The sequence below is a fragment of the Gambusia affinis genome, linkage group LG20 (assembly GCF_019740435.1).
Source record: "Gambusia affinis linkage group LG20, SWU_Gaff_1.0, whole genome shotgun sequence".
Taxonomy (NCBI): Eukaryota; Metazoa; Chordata; class Actinopteri; order Cyprinodontiformes; family Poeciliidae; genus Gambusia; species Gambusia affinis.
Window position 1 is genome coordinate 23,455,901 of NC_057887.1, and position 18,191 is coordinate 23,474,091.

Genomic DNA, 18,191 nt, shown 5'->3' on the forward strand with positions numbered 1-18,191 from the left:
TTAACAGAAAAAAAACATTTTTTGTTTAAACAAAATGTTAACATTTGTGGGAAACAAGTTAGATTTTTCTGCAAATGTTAATTATTTCTTACTAAATCCTAATTAAATAACTGGCATGTTATTATTTTTAAACATTTGTCTTAATTAATAAAGAGATAAATTTGAAAAAGGTGTTTAACATGCGTCTTTGATTTTTGCTTCTCGTTTCGTCCCTGTTGGTTCTCCTCCGTCTGCTGCTGCCATTTATCAGTTTCTTGGTATTTCCTCCTCCGCTGCAGTGACGGACGTGACCAAGCCGGCTGCCGCCCAGTCTCCCGCCGCCCAGAGCAGCTCCGCCTCCCCCAGCCCTGTGCCCGCCCCCGCCGCCGCTCCGACCCCGCCCACCTCGGGCCCCGGCAGCGCCGCCGCCCCGGCTCCGGGCGGCAACAATGCCAAGCGCCTGGCCGTGGCCAACGGACAGCCCGCCTCCAACACCGGCTCTTCCTCCGCCGCCGGCCTCGGCGCCGCTGGGAACGGCGGCGCGGGCGGCGGCGGAGCCCAGGCGAATCAGCAGCCATCGCGCTACATGCCGAGAGAAGTGCCGCCGCGATTTCGCTGCCAGCAGGACCATAAAGTGCTACTGAAGAGGGGGCAGCCGCCGCTGTCCTCCATGCTGCTAGGAGGAGGGGGGGATGGCCCCAACACAAACATGGCTGCTGCTTCAGGTAACGCGGCGCGCTCCTTTACGCTGCAGGTTGTGATGGAGCAGAAACACAACTGAAACATTCAGTTCAGTCACACATTTTATGGTGCAACTTTAGAAATATTTCCAGGGAATTTGTGATATTTTTTTCTCATTAAACTGCTTTCAAAATTTATATGCAGAAAGAAAAACCTGATAAAAAAGATAAAATAAATAAAGATAAAAAAAAAAACAGATTTGAAAAGAAAAATCTTTAAAGATTTAAACACGTCGATTATTGTTATATTGCCAATATTAGACATCAGGTCAGGCGGAGGCAGCAGTGTAGTAGAGAAAATAAATGCTGCTCCTTTCTGTGTTGTTTTGGGGTTTTTGTAAAAATTTCAACAGTTGTGGAATTGCAAAACCCTGGAGGGACTGAGTAATGCAAGAATCTTTAGTATAGCTATGTTTTTCCTCCTAATGGTCCGGTCGACCCGGTTCTACTGGAACCAGAACTCCATCATCTGCTGTGGTTCTGAGTCAAACCAACCTGTTCCCCTCCTGGCCTGTGGGGGCGCTGCACCAACAACCACTGAAGGAAACCACACAAAAACCTCTGAAGACACTGAGAGCAACTTCCTTCTTCACCAGATGGAAACAAGATGGAGGCGTCAGATTTTAGTGTTGGAGGATTTCTCTTTAGTCTTTGGCTGAAGACCAGGAGACATTTCTGCTGCTAGCGCTAGGCTAACATGTTAGCTTTGGTTGGATTTACCCAGAAAGACTAAAGAAAAATCCTCCAACCAATTTTTGTGTTGTTTCCTTCAGTGGTTGTTGGTGCAGCGCCCCCACAGGCCAGGAGGGGAACAGGTTGGTTTGAGTCAGAACCACAGCAGCTGCAGGTGGAGCAGATGATGGAGTTCTGGTTCCAGTAGAACCGGGTCGACTGGACCGTCAGGAGGAAATCGCCATTGGACTCAGACTGGCCTGTTTGACTCCCGCTGACTTCCTGTTCCTTTTACAGATTCTGCATCTTCATTGGCTCTCACCTCACCATCAGTTGCTGCTTCTACTAATAATTATGCAAATTCCATGTGGGGGGCAAGCTCAGGCAGCCAGGCCCCCCCTCAGGGCAAAGAGAAGGTCATCGTTGACGGCAACGACCTGGAGGAGTGGCCTAGTATTGCTGGCAGTGATGGAGGAAACGGCGGCATGCCTGTGACGAGCATCAGTGCCTCTGGCGGCCAACCCTCACCCACTTCCTCCTTCTCTTTGCCCAATGAATGTATGCAGTTGCCTAACAGTGCGGTGTGGGGGTCAACTGCCCCCCAGGGTCATCTTGGAGGAGGTGCAGCTGGGCCTCTGCTGCAGCAGCCCTCCTCTGTTTCCAAAGCCCCTGCTGTGCCCGGGTGCCACGACGCCAGTGGCCACCTGGATGGTAGCAGTGGAATTCCAGGTGCCAACTTCAGTCCAAATGCCAACCCTTCAGCCTGGCCTGCTCTGGTGCAGCAGGACGGCCCCGCCGCTGCCGACAACGCCGCCTCCTTGGGGCTGGGGGGCGGGGCAGCCGAGGGTGTCGGGGGTCACCCATCTATATCTGTGAATCAGTCAAGCACCCATCAGCACCAACTTCACCAAATGCAATCCAGAGACAGAGACGTTGGAGGGGGGAAGTGGGACGGTGAATCAGCGGGACCAAATATTTCAGGGGGGGGAGGAATGGACCATGGTGTTGGGGGGAGCAGGGTAGGTGCAGGAGACCCGAGCCATGCCCCCTCCTGGAGAGGCCAACCTTACCCTGCAGCTTACTCCAAAACAGGTGCCTCAAGGACTGACGGATGGGAGGGAGGGGCAGCAGAAGGGGATAAAGGGACGTTGGGTTGGGGGCACCCTAGTGCTGAAAATGGGGGTCAAACCTCCGGGGCATCTCAGGGAGGATGGGGGTTACCAGTGGGAGCGGATCGAGGGGTTTCCAGTAGTGACTGGGGTGGCGGGTCGAATCCTGCAGCTGAAGAAATGAGAAACTGCAGCAGCAACAGCAGCAGCAGCGGCGGTAGCAGCACTGCAGGGAACCCCCCCACTGCGCCCTCATCCACCGCCCCCGCTGCTGCCAGAGCCTGGGACAATCAGAAAGGAGACGGGGAAGTTGGGGAATGGGGCGACGGCACCGGCGGGCAAGGAGGACGCGGAGGTTCTTCATCCAGCGGTGGAAACTCCCGAAGTGGAAGCGGACCTAACAGCAACCGCGTTCGTCGACAGGCGCCCAACGCAGAAGCTGCCTTACAGAACCTGCTCAGCCGGTCCGACCTGGACCCCCGGGTCCTGTCCAACTCTGGCTGGGGCCAGACGCAGATCCGCCAAAACACGGCCTGGGACGTCATGGAACAAAGCAAAGCTCCATCAAAACACCCCGTCGCTCTGGGCGCACCCAGAACCCTCAGCACTGACTCGTCGGGTCCGGGGGTCAGTCCCTCCTTGGTTCCCTCCACCGGGTCGTCGGGTGAAGGCTGGGAGAGCAGCAGCAACAGCAGCAGCAGTGGGGCGTCTCTGTCTGGGAGAGGCCCCCCATCCGCATCCACCAACATGAGGAACATGTCGCAATCTGGATCGGTGGCACCGGGTGTGGGGTCGGTGCTGACCCAGGGCAAGGCGGCGGGTTGGGGCGGAGGGGATAATCATGAAGCCAAGGACTGGGGGGGCGAGGAATGGAGGGGCAACAGTCGGGCAGAAAAGGGCGGAGGATGGGGGGAAGTCGGACAGCAGGAGAAAGGGACGGAGGGCTGGAAGGATGTAGGGGGGAACAACGAAGGCAGCGGCTGGGGGTCAAAACCCAAAGTTGGGTCGGGTAAGAACTGGTTGGAGCAAGAATCAAAATCAGGTGGAGGTTGGAATGAAGAGAGGAGGAGCGGCGCGCACTCAGGGGGGGATTTAGGTGGAGGTGGTTGGGGGAACTGGGACAGCAGCGCCCCCCGGAGGAGCTGGGGGGGGGCAGGCACAGGGGGAGGGGGCGGGGTGGACGGCGTTGGAGGCATGGCGCCCAAACCTCACCCGGGTTGGAGTGGAGGAAACAAAATGCACCAGATGCCAAACAGCCAGTCGGGCTCCATGCCAGGCCCGCCGGCGCCACCGCAACAATCACAGCCCCGCAATCAGAACCCGCAGCTGCAGCAAGCGCTGGACCAAGGGGCCATGCAGGGCGGCGGCGGCGGGAGGAAGATGGCCGCTCAGACGCAGAACCAAAGCTCAGGCTGGAACGCCGGACCAATCCCTGCCGGAGGCGGGACTGGACCAGAACCGAGCGGCTGGGAGGAGCCATCCCCGCAGTCCATCAGCAGGAAGGGCGAGATCGACGACGGGACGTCGGCATGGGGAGACCCGACCCATTACAACTACAAGCCGGTTAACCTGTGGGACAAGAACAGCGGCGCTGCTAGCCAGCAGCCACACGGGCCGGGTCAGAACCAGCAGCAGCAACCGGGACCGCCGGTCCAGCAGCAGCCCAACAGGCCGACCGCGGCGCTCCCAGGTACCAGAACACGATCCAGTTAGAGCCACAGTAACTTTTTTAAATCACCATGTTGTGATGATCTGTGAACTGATTGATCTGAAAAAATGAACCGCGAACAACCAAAAACAGCCAGGAGGAGGGACTTACTGCTGTCAATCATCCTCATGTACCCACTGCTAAATGTGCTGATGGCTGAGAATCAACAGTACAGGAAAACCGTTTCACAGCTTCATCAGTGGCTATGCTAACTAGCCTTACATCACAACATGCTGCCTGTTAGCCACACGAAGCGTCAACATCTGGCAGATTGACGCTTCGCTGTTTGATTTGCTCCAAACTAGTAGATTCAAAACATCATGCATGTTTTAAACGTTTGCTCAAAATTTACATAACCTTTGGTTGGAAGTGGCTCATAGCGATCAGTAGCTTTAGCAGATGTTGAGCTGAGATGGGCTGAGGTCTCAGACTCATTGTGTTCTTTATGGTGTAAATCCAGGAACGTTGTTGACGTTCTCTGTGTTTGTCTGCAGAACCTTCGGGTTGGGGCGGCGCGTCTCCCGCTAGTCCGTCGGTGGACAACGGTACGGCAGCCTGGGGGAAATCCAGCGACGCTCCTGCTGGCTGGGGGGAAGCCGCCGACGCCGGAGGGAAGCCAGCAGGCTGGGGAAACGTTCCTTCAAACCCAATCAGATCCGGTTAGAAAAACCTCCGCTTCATTTTAAACATTTCAAAATAAATCGTTTTCATTTCTTCAGTATGTAGGGAGCTGAATTTCAGACGGATTGTTTATCAACATGGCGGATACTTGACTGCATAAAGAGCTGGTTCCCATGGTTACCTCCCGCTATCTTGCTGTTTCAGCTAGCATGTTGTTGACGCACTACATCTCTGCCTGTTGCTGGTTGATAAATAATAATATTGTTGTTTTGACACCAGTTTCAGGAAGTTACTTGACACCATATTAAAATAAGTAACTTCGTCTCAGAGAGCAGTGAACTTTGGGGAGACATTTTAAATATCCAAAATAAAATCTGGTTCATTCTTTGGTTTTTCTGTTTCAGAACAAAATGCCTAAAAAAAATCTGTTTTTAAAATCTTGTTTCTGAATTCAAAATAAAATATATTGTTGTTTTAATATGCAGATGGGAAACAGATCCACGGTGAATAGTTTTCATAAAGAGTGGTATTTATATTTTATGTGCAAAGAACAAATGAAAGGACATAATTTCTGATTTCCGTCAGCCGTTTTCACTGCTCAGAGTTTCAGTCTGTTGTAGTTCAGCTGTTCCAGCCTCTGCTGGTCTCTTACAGAAACAACCACATGAAAAACAGGCAGCTGACAAGCTGAGCCTTCAGGAATCCAAACGGAGGCAGATCATCCGTTTGGATTTTGATCAACTGTTGGTTAACTCTGATTTCTGACCCTCATCTAAAGGTTCGAAGTCTATGCAAGACGGCTGGGGGGAGAAGGAGAGTTCGGTGGCGGCGTCACGCCACTCCAGCTGGGAGGACGAGGAGGACGGAGGAGGCATGTGGAACAACGCCGGCTCCCAGGGCAGCGGCTCCTCCTGGGGTCAGGGCAGCAACGGGGGCTGGGGGCAAAGCAACCCGGGGAAGAAGACCAGCAGCAAGGCGAGTTAAACACCGAGAATACCTCAGTGGGGTCAGAGGTCGCATCACAGGCAGCCGGTTACAGTTTTTCAGCGTTTCCTCTGGTGAAGCTCTGCTCTGGTTTCTTCAGGCTCCGCTGAAGGCTGCAGGAGATTCCTGGATGAGTCCCATCAACAGGCAGTTTTCCAACATGGGAATTCTGGTACGGCTGGAAACCAATGACCCAATCACAGCGAAGAGCAAGTTTTACATCCAGACAGAACTCCAGACTCGAATGTTTCAGGACTTCATGTGACAGACTGACAGACACAGAGTGGGACAAACCATGGAGCTAAATGGCTTTACTGAGATTTTATTATAAAAAATCTTTAAAGTGTGGCCTGCATTTGTTTTGTCATTTTAATTTGGATTGAGCACTGGAATTGGAAGACATTTTAAATGTACTATACCCAGCTCAGAGTTCCCATTTCCCAGGTACCTTAAATCCAGCATTTGTTGTCATGGTAACTCTGCAGCTCCTCCAGAGTCGCCATGATCAATTTTCTCCTGTCTCCATGTTCAGTTAACTGATCAGAGCTCTGGGAGAAATGCATGCCACACTTTTCAGATTCTTCTCCAACCTGCTGCTTAAAATCCCACTAAACACGTTAAAGTTTGTCGTTAGCTGTCTGTTTCCTCGGTGGCGCAGCAGAAGGTTTCTGTCTGACTGCGGTCCGATCTATCGACAGAACGACGAGCCCGGCGGGCCGAACATGGACCTGCCGCCGGAGAAGAAACTGGAGGCGGAGAAGAGAGGGATGGCGATGAACGACTACAACGGAGAGATGAGGAAAGGAGGAAGAGGGCCGAGTGGAGGAGTGCTGTACCGTCCCGGGTCCAAAGAGCCGGCGCCGGCGGACGCAGCGTCTTACTACGATAAGGTACGGCCTCACGCCCGCCGCCGCGTCCGAACCTGGTTCCCTCTTGTGACTCTGCTTTTCTTCCTGCCTGGTCGTTTCTGTCTGCGGCTCTGATTGGTCGGCCTGTGGCTGTCGCTCTGACAGACCTCACATTTGGCCAATCAGGATGGTTGCCTTGGAGACGAGGCGCCTTGCTCTCTGAACTCGCCTCCTACCGCCTTCAAGCCCCATTCCCTCTTCAGCCACTCTGTCCCCTTTAGACAAGTAAGACCTCTGTCCTCGGCTCGCGTCTCGCCGCCTGCGTCTCCGTTCTCTGGAGATTTTCTCCGCGGCCCGCCAGCGCTCCGCTGTTAGCCGCTAAGCGCTGCGTTTTCTGACTGCAGGGCGGCCACAGTATCTTTGGCGGTACCGGAGGAATGACCCAGTCACGGCATCAGCCCGGTGTCCCGCCCATAAATCAGTCCCCAGGGATGCGAGCACAAGTGCCTCATCAGTTCCTGTCTGCCCAGGTAACAAACGTCCCAACTTCCTGTTTCACAGGTAGAAGCATCACCTGAACCGGTGGCATCATTTACACCAAGCAGATCAATACATTCTTGAAAGTTTTGCATTTTATTGATTGAAAATGAAAAATGATAATAATCTGCAAGTGTAGCATCTTGGAGGTTTTTTTGTTGCTATAGCAACCTGCTAAATTCAAAAGTTTTCTTTTCATGAGGAGATGTTTGAGAGAGAAAATGTTTCGTTAAATTGTCGTATCGTAAAACGTTTTGGTAAAAATCAGTTGCATTCAAAGTTTCTTTCTATAACAAAAAAAGTTTTGTAGCAAGATTTTTTTACAAGACTTTCTAGTTTAAGGAGTAAAACATCTCGTTAAAAAGATTCAACAAGAAACTTCCTCGTTATGATTAACGCTCCTGAATTTATTTCTATTTTTGTAGAAACATTGTTTTTTTATTTCTTGCTCATAACTAGAAAGAATCCTCCAGTCCAATAAATCTTGGCGCAGAGTTGAAATGGTTTTCATCTCTGTAAATAATATTGAAAAGGTTATGGTTCAGTTAAAGACCGACTCTGACTGAAACACTTTATTATTATTAAATTCAGTTCAGACAGACTTGATTATTGCAGATTTTACCTGAATCTGCAGCTGAAATGTGTTTACATATTAAAAGTTTCTCTTTCTACTGATTTGACATCAACTCAGAAGTTTTTATACTTTGTTTGACCTGATTTGTGTTTTTATGCATCTTATGTTTTCTTTTTATTTTACTTTGTCTGTTGTAAAGGTTTTATGATTCTCATGTTTTTCTGCTTTTTAATCCACGTTTAGGCAGAAACTCTTCCTGTTCTCAATAATCTCACTAAAAGTCGTTTAGCAGCTCAGCGTGGCGACGTTTCAGTCGCATCTGGACTCTCTGGGGTTTGATGTGAGCAGAGTTTCTCCAGCGACGGTGGAGCTGCGAGTCCCGCTGCGCAGCGCGTTGCTAGTCTGGGTCACATGACCGTGCACACAGGAGGACGAGGGGTTAAACCTGCAGTCTGCCCCGTTAGGAACGAATCCCGACTTCCTCTTTCAGAAAAACAGATTTGTTTTCATCTAAACCTCAGGTGTCAAACTCGAGGTCCGCGGGCCAAATCCGGACAGCCGCAGCTTTTTATTGTAGCCGTCACTAAAACAGCTCTGTGGTTTAAATAATATTGAATCAAACTAAACAGTTTTTTATCTGCATACTGCTGAACTCCATCAATCAGTCCCTGCAGTTTCACACTAATGTGTAATTATGAATTTATTTAAGTGATGCTAACTCCCACATGCGCTCAGCAGTTGTTCTTTCTTCTGATGCTCAGTTTGCTTCATGTCAATTTAGTAAGTTAACATACAAAAACTCACATGCACCACCTGAAGCACAAATTTCCAACTTTATTTGGAAATATTTCTAAGTCAGTTCCACAAAACAATGATTTTAAATACAAAATATTACAAAATCCTGGTCAGTTTGGGAAGATATTAAACACATTTAATGTTAATAAGTATTTATGAGATGCAGCTGTTTTGATGGGTTGTGTTGGTGGATTCTCCAAGCGGTGGATCTGAGGATCATCTCAGGTTAACTTGCAGCCGCCTGTTGCTCTGCAGGTGCCGGGCTCCATGCTGAAGCCGATGGCGCCGCCCAGCGGGACGGTGGGGGCCGTCGGGGGAGGCGTGTTCCCCCCACAGCTGTCCCCGCAGCACATCGCCATGCTCAGCATCTACCCGCCTCAGATCCAGCTGCAGCTGGTGAGGAACCGCACCGCGTTCCTCTGGAACAACCGGCCTCTAACGGCAGCAGCAGTAAATCAGTTGATCACATGATCAGTTACAGCAAAATCAATCATTTACATTTGCACCGTTGGATGATAAAAGTTTCAGTCTGGTGTTTTGGTCTCAGACATTTCGTAATTAATTTAATTCTTTTATGTTTTATTTGTATATTTAAATGTCTTCCAGTGTTAAATCTTGATTAGAATTTAAAGTTTATTGATCTTTGATCATGTTTTTTGTATTATTACCATTATATTACTGGAGTTTGGTCTCAAAACAATATTTATTGCCATAACTTCTGGGACAGTTTATTGTCTAAAAAGATTAGTTATTATGGGCGGCTGATTCAGCTGCAGTTCAAACTGTCATTTAAAGGGCCAGTGTCACAAAAAATCAGCTTTTCAATCTGTCCTTCATTTGAATGTTTTTCCCTCCTCAAAATCAAACCTGGAGCGTTGCTTTGACTATTTCCTTTAATCTCCATGGCAACCATTCAGCTATTAAGATGCCTAGGTGGACCTAGCTCCGCCTCTGAGGCGCAGCTCCTCCCCCTCTCTGCTCCTCCAGACTAGCCAGCAGCAATTAGCAACCAGCTGAGCTCTTTAAAGGAGCTGCTGCTCAGAGCAGCGCTGGTAGAAACGTTAAAGGGTTAATAGAGGAGCCATGTTGGGACGACTTCCTGGAGGCGGAGCTTCAGGAAGAGGAGGAGCTTCTTAAAGAGACGGAGACCCAATTTCAAGATGTTAAATCAAGAAGTTATCTTGTGTTCAACTGAAAGTAACTATTAATTTATTTTGCTATAAAATGGCTCCATGTGCCTGGAAAACTAAACATGACGCTGGCCCTTTAAGAATCAGAGTAAGTTGAAAGATTTGCTAATTTCAGGACCTGGTTTCTCTTTCTGGTCTCGTTTCTTGTTTCTCTTTAATAAATTAATTTTAATAGTCGATCTGAACGTTTGTCCTGTTTTTGTGTTCAGGCTTGTCAGCTCTTGCTGCAGCAGCAGCCGCCGCAGCCGATGCTGCAGAACCAGAGGAAGTTCTCACCAAACGTTCGTCAGCAGACCGACCCTCAGCAGGTACCGCTACACCTGGCTGCTGCTCAAAGCGCCGCCAGCAGCCGTTTGCTGGGCTGTACACTCAGAAACAGGCCAGTTGGTGAAGGAACGCCGCAGTGGGAGCAGCAATGACGCTAAAACTGTACAAACATAGAAACATTTTGCATTGAACAGGTTCAATTATTAATCCTGGAAAGGAATAGCTGCGGTTATTCCTTGCTGTATTTATGCAAGGAATATAACTAAATTCCTGGAATATTTTCTAAAGTAACCACAAATCAACAAAACTATCATAAAATCCTGGAGGGACTGACTTTAGAATGGTCTAGTCAAAGTCCAGACCTAAATCCAGCTTAGAATAGGTGATAAAAACAGATGCTCAGTTAAATCTGAATGAACATGAGGGGATTTGCAAAGAAGAATTATAATATGAAAGTACATCTGATAATGTGCCAGTCCAGATTTTTACTTCAATAACTCTTCCTCCTCCTCTTCCTCGTTTCCTCCTCTTCCTCGTTTCCTCCTCTTCCTCGTTTCCTCCTCCTCTTCCCCGTTTCCTCCTCCTCTTCCCCGTTTCCTCCTCCTCTTCCTCGTTTCCTCCTCCTCTTCCTCGTTTGCTCCTCCTCTTCCTCGTTTGCTCCTCTTCCTCCTCCTCATCTGCCCAGCTGGCCCGCATCATGGCCGTCCTGCAGCAGCAGCAGAGGCAGCACCAGCAGATTGGCGGCCTGGGGGCCGGCTCCAAGTTCTCCCCCTCCCACCACGGCGGGTCGGGTCCCAAACTCCCCGGCGCCGAACCGCTGCCCCATCCGGGCCTGGTCGGGTCCGTGGCGGACCTGCAGCAGAAACCCTTTGGACCGTACTCTGGTCAGTGAGCCGCCAACTACCTGAATAAAGTCATAAACAACAGAAGGAAACAAAATTTAACCTGAAAAAGTTTTGTTCTGTTCATCTGTTTCGTTCTTCCATCGTTCGATCGAATGAACGATAACTCGATTAATCACATTCCTGGATTTTGATTATTTAATTTAATACTTTCTGTGCCCTGGGCGGCCATCTTGTTTGTTTACAGCTTCCGTTTTTTTGTACTTTGAGTTTTACAGTTCTGCTACTGCTAATAATTTGATGCTGATTTATTAAAAGGTGAAGGATTTTTTAGGCCAGTCATAACAACAAAAGTTTTGGGCGATAAATCGTCCCAGAATTATTGCGATAAACGATAATATTGTTGTTTTGAGACTCTTTTCCAGTAGTATAAAGATAACAATGACAAAATGATGCAAGAACACATTCTCACACCAATAAACTTTAAATTTTATCAACATTTAACACTGGAACTGGAAGACATTTTAAATATCCAAAATAAATTGGAGTTTCTGGAAACCAAATGGTCCTTCAGAATAAGAGCTTGTTTAGACCAAAACTCCAGACTGAAAACTTTTATCATCCAGTTTTTGGTAGAAAGAGAAAAACTAAATTATTGAGCCTGTTTTAAATGATCATGGATAATTGATTTATTGATTTCTATAAAGTATTATCGCTACAGTTTATTCCAAAGTTTGCTTAACATTATTTATCTACTTTTTAATTTTGGAGTTTTCATAAAATTCTGACATTGTTTTTGCAATATCATGATTTTATTCTCATAAATAAAAATAAAAACACCCGATCGGAGATCTAACCTGAATTCAAAGGACAAATAAATAGAAGCTGTAAACAAACAAGATGGCCGCCATGGGCGCGTCGACTCCTCAACTACAGAGTTTTAAACCATCAGAAACCAAAATGTGATTAATTACCGATTAATATTATTATGTTTGCTAATGGTTGTGTGTTCAGGCTTCGGTTCTGCTGTGAACCTGCCGGGTCTGGACCTGGGCGGCTCCATGGTGGGCGGCGCCGGCGCCATGAAGGACCCGGCGGCGCCGCAGTCCCGCTTCAAATGGATGATGGAGGGCAGCTGCTCTCCTGACGCGTCGTCACCGGAAAACGCTTTCCACAAAAACGGTGAGCGGCCGACGATTCTTTACAGAGGAACTGGAAAAATGATCCAGAGTGGATTAAAACCTTCAGGTTTCAGAAAACAAGCTGGTCAATTCAGGTTTGGTCCAAATCTGATTCATAATCAATTAGTTTGTTTTCTTCCATTATTTCCTAAAAAAAATCACAAATGATGGAAAATATTTTCAAAACGAGATTTTTATTTCAATCTTCCCTTCTGAGTCAGAAAATGGCGTCTCAGGGTCAGAGTGCAAAAATTAGTTTTATTATAAGAACATAGATATAATATATATATAAATTTTTACCAGAACTACAAAACAAATGTTGTTTTCAATGAGGAAAAAGCTCAAATAGTTAATTTTTAAACAGATTTTTTATGTAGGAGTTCTTTACACTTTTCTTCTAAAGTGAACTTTATTCTGGTTTTACTGCAGCTGAACTCTGGTGACATCATGACTTTATTCTGGTCAAATAAATACACATTTTAGCCTGACTCTCATGTTTCATCATGAAGTTGACCTGAATTTAAAGTCCGAATAAATAGAGGATGTAGATAATGTTTGTCAAACAAGATGGCCGCCGTGGGGCGATGACATCACTCTGAACTACAGAAACCAGGGAGCTTATTGGTGGAAAAACGGTTTAAAAATCCAGATTTTCCATAAAATTCAAACTTCAAAAATTAAAATCAGTAACTAAAAAAATTACATCATCAGACGGACCAGAATATAAAGTTATTTGAAAAATTTTAAAGACCAAAATGAAAAAATTCAAATAAAATTACTCAAAAGTAGAATGTACAACACAGGTGTCCAAAGTGTGGTTCGGGGGCCATTCATGGCCCTTTAAAATACTTCAGTTCGGCCACAAACTGCAAGTCAATAATAATTAAAAATGTTACCAATAAAACAGAAAACATTAAACGACCCAAAAGTTATAAATAGTTTTATTTTTCTTTAAATAAGGCAACAGTTTGACGTGATGTTTATGATTTTAACAATAATCCTAAAAGTAATTTTTTTCCAGCTAGTTACTAAAGTAACTAAGTACCTAGTTACTTTCTGGTTGTGGGTCACATTCATCTCCTTCCTTTCAGTCCCTGTGACCCCCATCAAGATGCCAGGCGCCTCCCATTACTCCCAGTTTGACTTGCTTGCTGGAGACGGAGCGACCGACAGCTGGCATCGCACCCCCGGCAACAAGATGGCCGCCAAGCCCAGCAGCGCCCCCAGCTGGCCGCCCGGTTGGTGCATCCCGCCGGGAAGCGGCGCCGGAGGAGGATCGCCGGCGCCGCTGACGGCCATGTTTGTTCCCGCTGCAGAGTTCCAGCCCGGCGTCCCGTGGAAGGGAATCGACCGCGTGGACCCGGAGTCCGACCCCTACATGACGCCGGGGAGCATGATGGGAAACGCGGTCTCACCCGGCCTCAACGACTCGGAGCACCAGCTGCTACAAGACAATACCGGTACAGACTGGAGGGTCAAAGGTCATGATGCAGGAAAACGACAAATTATCCAAATAATCGTTATGATGGACGATAATAAAAACGTTTTGAGACCATTTTCAAGTTGTTTATTGATGGTAGCATAAAAGTGAAAGTTCACTCTGAATAAATCGATCAATTAAAAACTTAATTAATTAAACAGATTCAATCATTTCCATTTTCATGATTTATCGTTTTTTTTCTCTTTGTACCAAAAACTGGATGATAAAAGTTTCAGTTTTGTGTTTTTGTTTCAATCAAAACTTTTATTGAAGAATAATTTTTCTTAGAGAGACTTCATAATTAATTTTATTTGTTTTGTTTATTTATTTAGTATTTTTAAAATGTCTTCCAGGTTCAGTTTTAAATATTCATCAGAATTTAAAGTTAAAAAAATTATTAATAATTTTATTTATAATTCGATAAATTATCCCTTCTTGCATATTTGACTTTTCAATGTTATTGCATTATTATTATTATATTACTAGAAAATCGTCTCAAAACAACAATTTTATCGTTTATCGCAATAAATTTATCGTCAGTTTGGTGACTGGATTAAAACCTCGTTAGTTTCTTCAGTTGAAGTGAGAAACTGAAGCAGCTTCATTACATTCATTCTTTTCTTTTGTACACTTCTAAATTTAATTCTTAATGGTTTGAAATGTTTGTGAAACCTGCAGAAACTTTGTCAATATTTGAGGACGCTAAACTTGTTTTTCTTTTTTTATGCTTATTTTTGTCTTTAAAACTTAGTTTTAATATAAATTTAAGCCTTCAGTCACAGAAAAATCTTCTTTTTGTGACTTTTTGACGTTTAAAGTTTTATTCCTTTGTAGCCACATCATTTTCTGAGTTGTAACTGATGTGTGGATGTTAAAGTGACCGTGGAGCAGCAGGTGAACTCTGGGGTCAGTTTGAGGTCAGACTGTTTGCCCCTGTGTTGCAGACTCCACCCCCCCTCTGAACACCTTGCTGCCTTCACCTGGTGCCTGGCCCTATAGTGCCTCAGACAGCCTTCTTAATGCACACCACTCAGGTAAATAAACTCACTGCCCTCCTTTTGCATTTTGATTCTGTTTCTTACACACATCACAGCAGAACAGGCAGTTGGTGAAGTTTGTTTGTGTTTGCATGTGTGTGTTGCTTTCTGCAGCAAAGTACACAGACTATAAGACCAGCTGGCCTCCAGAACCCATTGGACACAAGTCCTGGAAAGCTAGCCGCAGCAGCAGCAGCCAGGCCCAGCTGGCCCGGCCTCCGCCCGGCCTCGCTGGCCAGAAGCCGCCGTCGTCCTCCCCCTGGACCGGAGGAGCGCCGCGGCTCGCTGGGAGGGGCTGGAGCAGCGGCTCCACCAACACCGGTACAGCTAATGACGCTAGCCAAGCTAATGACGCTAGCCAAGCTAATGATGCTAACCAAGCTAATGGAGCTAACAACGCTAGCGAAGCTAACGATGCTAATGGAGCTAACGACGCTAGCCAAGCTAGTGGAGCTAACCTTATCATTTATCAGAAAAAAAGTTCAACAGATTTTTCTTTAGAAATAGAAATACTTTAAAAGATGCAAAACATTTAGAGAGACGTCGCGATCAGCTATAGTTCAGTTTTGGTTTAATTGCTGCTCTGAATGTGTTGATATTGCAGCAAACAGCCTTTTTTAATTAGCTATTGATTACCAAGTTAGTTAATTATTTCAATAATTGATTCATCCAGTTAGTCGTTTCCGTCATAACCTCTAATTCCACATGATTCTAGTTATAAAACCCAGACAGACGATGTGGAATATGAACAGATTTTTCATTGTGTATTTATTTTAATATGATGAATGTGAACGTCGGCACCAGAATAAGGTGAAGTTTGTCTGCAGGTTCGACCTGGAGCGACGGGAACGGCCGGGAAAGTTGCTGGTTGGTGCTCAGTAACCTCACGCCGCAGGTACGCCACCCGCCGACCTTACCGTAAACAGGAAGTGAGCTCCGGCTCTTAGCTTGGCGCCGTCTGGCTTGCTGTGTGTCCGCAGATCGACGGCTCCACCCTGAGAACCATCTGCATGCAGCACGGCCCCCTGCTGACCTTTCACCTCGGCCTGACCCAGGGCACCGCTCTGATCCGCTACGGCTCCAAGCAGGAGGCGGCCAAGGCCCAGAGCGCGCTGCACATGTAAGGAAACAGGAAACGCCAAAACCGTAGCCGAGTCCACCTTAGCAGAACAAAAAAAAAACGTTTAGCAGCTAAAAGATAGACACCAGTTGAGTTAGCATGCTAGTTAGCATGCTAGTTTCCTCAGTTGAAGCTTTTCACATAAATAAAAAATGAAATTTTTCATGATGGGGGTAGTTGGCCTTTGACCTTTGGAAACATTTATTAACATTAAACTGATTTGCTGCAGAACTGTTGGACAGGGAGCGTGCTAGCTTTAATGCTAGCTCTAATGCTAGTTTTAATGCTAGCTCTAATGCTAGTTTTAATGCTAGTTAATGCTAGCTCTAATGCTAGTTTTAATGCTAGCTCTAATGCTAGTTTTAATGCTAGCTTTAATGCTAGCTTTAATGCTAGCTTTAATGCTAGCTCTAATGCTAGTTTTATGCCAATTTTCCACCTTTGAAAGCTTTTTGCAGTGACAACAGTGACGGCCTCCATCTTGTTTTGCCCCAGGTGTGTTCTGGGTAACACCACCATCTTGGCGGAGTTCGTCAGCGAGGAAGAGGTCGCTCGTTATATTGCACATTCCCAGGCCGGAGGAGCAGGGAGCGAAGGAGCCGCCGCCGCCGGGACCGGCAGCAACGCCGGCGACCGGGCTGGAGCTGCCGCCGGGGGAGTGGAGGGCTCCGCCCCTTCCAGCGCCGTCAGCGCGTCTTCCAGCTCAGGGTGGCAGAGTCTGGACGGCGGCCCGTCGGACCCGGCCGGCGCCGCCCAGGCGACCGGCCTCGGAATCTTCACGCAGTGGAGCAGCAATGGCGGCGGTGTGGCGGAGGCGTCCCGGCCGGCGTTGTGGGGTGGGATGGGGGGGTACCCCGGCGGCGGCGGCGGCCTCTGGGCGTCTCCGGCGCTGGAGGACCGCCACCAGATGGGAAGCCCCGCCTCCCTGTTGCCGGGTGACCTGCTGGGCGGCGGCGCCGACTCCATCTGACCCGCCGAACTCCAACATGCAGACAACAGCAACACTTGAACTCAAAACCTCACCATCAGCATCCAGACCGCTCAGGCTCTGCCCCCTCTGGGTCGCCATGGCAACCAGTAAACTCGCTGTTTTTAGTACGCCACTTTGTTTTTGTATCTGTATTTAATGGTCAGATCTCAGACTTGCAGACTGAGCCCGTGTCCGGCCCGGCGCTCCGGGGCGCGTTCGTTTTCCGTTTCCGGAGGGAAGAGGGGGCGGAGCTTAGGGACGGCGCCACACTACTGAATCACACGGCGACACACGTCAGCGGAGGTTAGTCTGCCGGTACGGAGCGCCGCCATCAGAGAGGGACCCAGGGTAAAACACAAGCATCGTTAGCCAAACTTGCACTATTAGCCTCTGGGTTCGTCGACTCCTCCTCTTCCTCGTTTAGTTTTTTACTCCTACAGGTAAGACGTTGCGACAGTTGTGGCCTTGGCTGAATCCCATCATCACCCACTCTGCTCATATATTTGACAGTAACGTATCTCTCTGTCGGTGTACGTTGGTTGTTTATCATATTTTTTATGTTTTAAAGTCGGTGAATTTTTGTGTCGTTTTTTGTTTTGATGCAACCATGACTCGCTGTAAAGCTGCCCTCCTGCCTGCCTGAGTGCATGAAGAGCGTCCAGCGGCTCAACATGATGATGATGATGATGATGAATGTTTTTCCTTTATGTCCAGGAGAGATTCATGAGAACTGCTTCAGCATGTGTGTGTGTGCGTGTGTGTGTGTGTCTGCTACCAGTCAGGGAAGCGATTGGATGTAAACAGATTTTCTGGACCGTCTGCCTGAAAAGTTCAAAAACTGCTCTGGCTCTACACGTCTCTGATGTCTGTTGTTTGTTTTTTAGCAGCGTTTTTTTGTTTTCCTGTTAAATGCAATAAGAGAAATGTTTTGTTTTGAAGACAAAGCAGGAAACTGACGGCATTTGTGTGAAGATGCCATGTCCTACCATACCAAGCTGAGCTGGAACAGTGTTTTACAGACACGTTAAAGACATTACCTGTTTATGTTTTACTGTGTTTTTCTCTTTTTTTTTTTTTTTTTTGGGTTTATGTATCCGTTTAAATTAAGTCAGTCTTTATTATCACTCCTGTTCAGGATGTTTTCATTTATTTCATATGTTACAAAAAGGAGAGGAAGTTAATTTAAAGCAGAAAAGAACAAGATAATAAAGGTTGAGTTGAAGTCTGGTTGTTTGTGTGTTTAATTATTGGGAAAGGTTTGACTTTTATCATGAGATTATTAACTTATCCTGAAGGAAGTTCCAATGAAAATGCTTCTAAAACAGCCTGGATTTATGCAGCTTCACATATTCTAAATATATTTTAACCAGGGTCGGGACTTTAACACGTTACTTTCAATCAATTTACTTGAATTCCACTTTAGAGTCATTGGTTTAGAATTATGTCATAAACGAATTTAAACTCAATTAAATTTACTGAAACACGCAGAAAATAAAGTGCTTTTGAAATAATTTCACACATAAAACAATTTTGTCCT

General features: G+C 46.9%; 1 protein-coding gene across 3 annotated transcripts in view; it reads left to right on the forward strand.

Moving 5' to 3' along the window:
- Positions 1 to 17,876, forward strand: part of tnrc6ba (trinucleotide repeat containing adaptor 6Ba) — a 20,596-nt gene extending 2,720 nt beyond the window's left edge. For 2 of the 3 annotated variants that reach the window (XM_044101764.1, XM_044101763.1), the window contains exons 4-22: positions 279 to 704; positions 1,689 to 4,190; positions 4,703 to 4,867; positions 5,608 to 5,804; positions 5,914 to 5,985; positions 6,512 to 6,703; positions 6,827 to 6,946; positions 7,066 to 7,191; positions 8,823 to 8,963; positions 9,967 to 10,065; positions 10,710 to 10,908; positions 11,881 to 12,048; positions 13,139 to 13,285; positions 13,364 to 13,507; positions 14,472 to 14,561; positions 14,679 to 14,885; positions 15,392 to 15,459; positions 15,545 to 15,684; positions 16,180 to 17,876. In XM_044101764.1, coding sequence (XP_043957699.1) covers positions 279 to 704; positions 1,689 to 4,190; positions 4,703 to 4,867; positions 5,608 to 5,804; positions 5,914 to 5,985; positions 6,512 to 6,703; positions 6,827 to 6,946; positions 7,066 to 7,191; positions 8,823 to 8,963; positions 9,967 to 10,065; positions 10,710 to 10,908; positions 11,881 to 12,048; positions 13,139 to 13,285; positions 13,364 to 13,507; positions 14,472 to 14,561; positions 14,679 to 14,885; positions 15,392 to 15,459; positions 15,545 to 15,684; positions 16,180 to 16,654 — 5,678 coding nt within the window. In that variant the 3' untranslated portion in view covers positions 16,655 to 17,876. The remainder of the gene's footprint in view (positions 1 to 278; positions 705 to 1,688; positions 4,191 to 4,702; positions 4,868 to 5,607; positions 5,805 to 5,913; positions 5,986 to 6,511; positions 6,704 to 6,826; positions 6,947 to 7,065; positions 7,192 to 8,822; positions 8,964 to 9,966; positions 10,066 to 10,709; positions 10,909 to 11,880; positions 12,049 to 13,138; positions 13,286 to 13,363; positions 13,508 to 14,471; positions 14,562 to 14,678; positions 14,886 to 15,391; positions 15,460 to 15,544; positions 15,685 to 16,179) is intronic. The other variant, XM_044101765.1, reaches the window with a different exon arrangement.
- Positions 17,877 to 18,191: the final 315 nt, after the last annotated feature.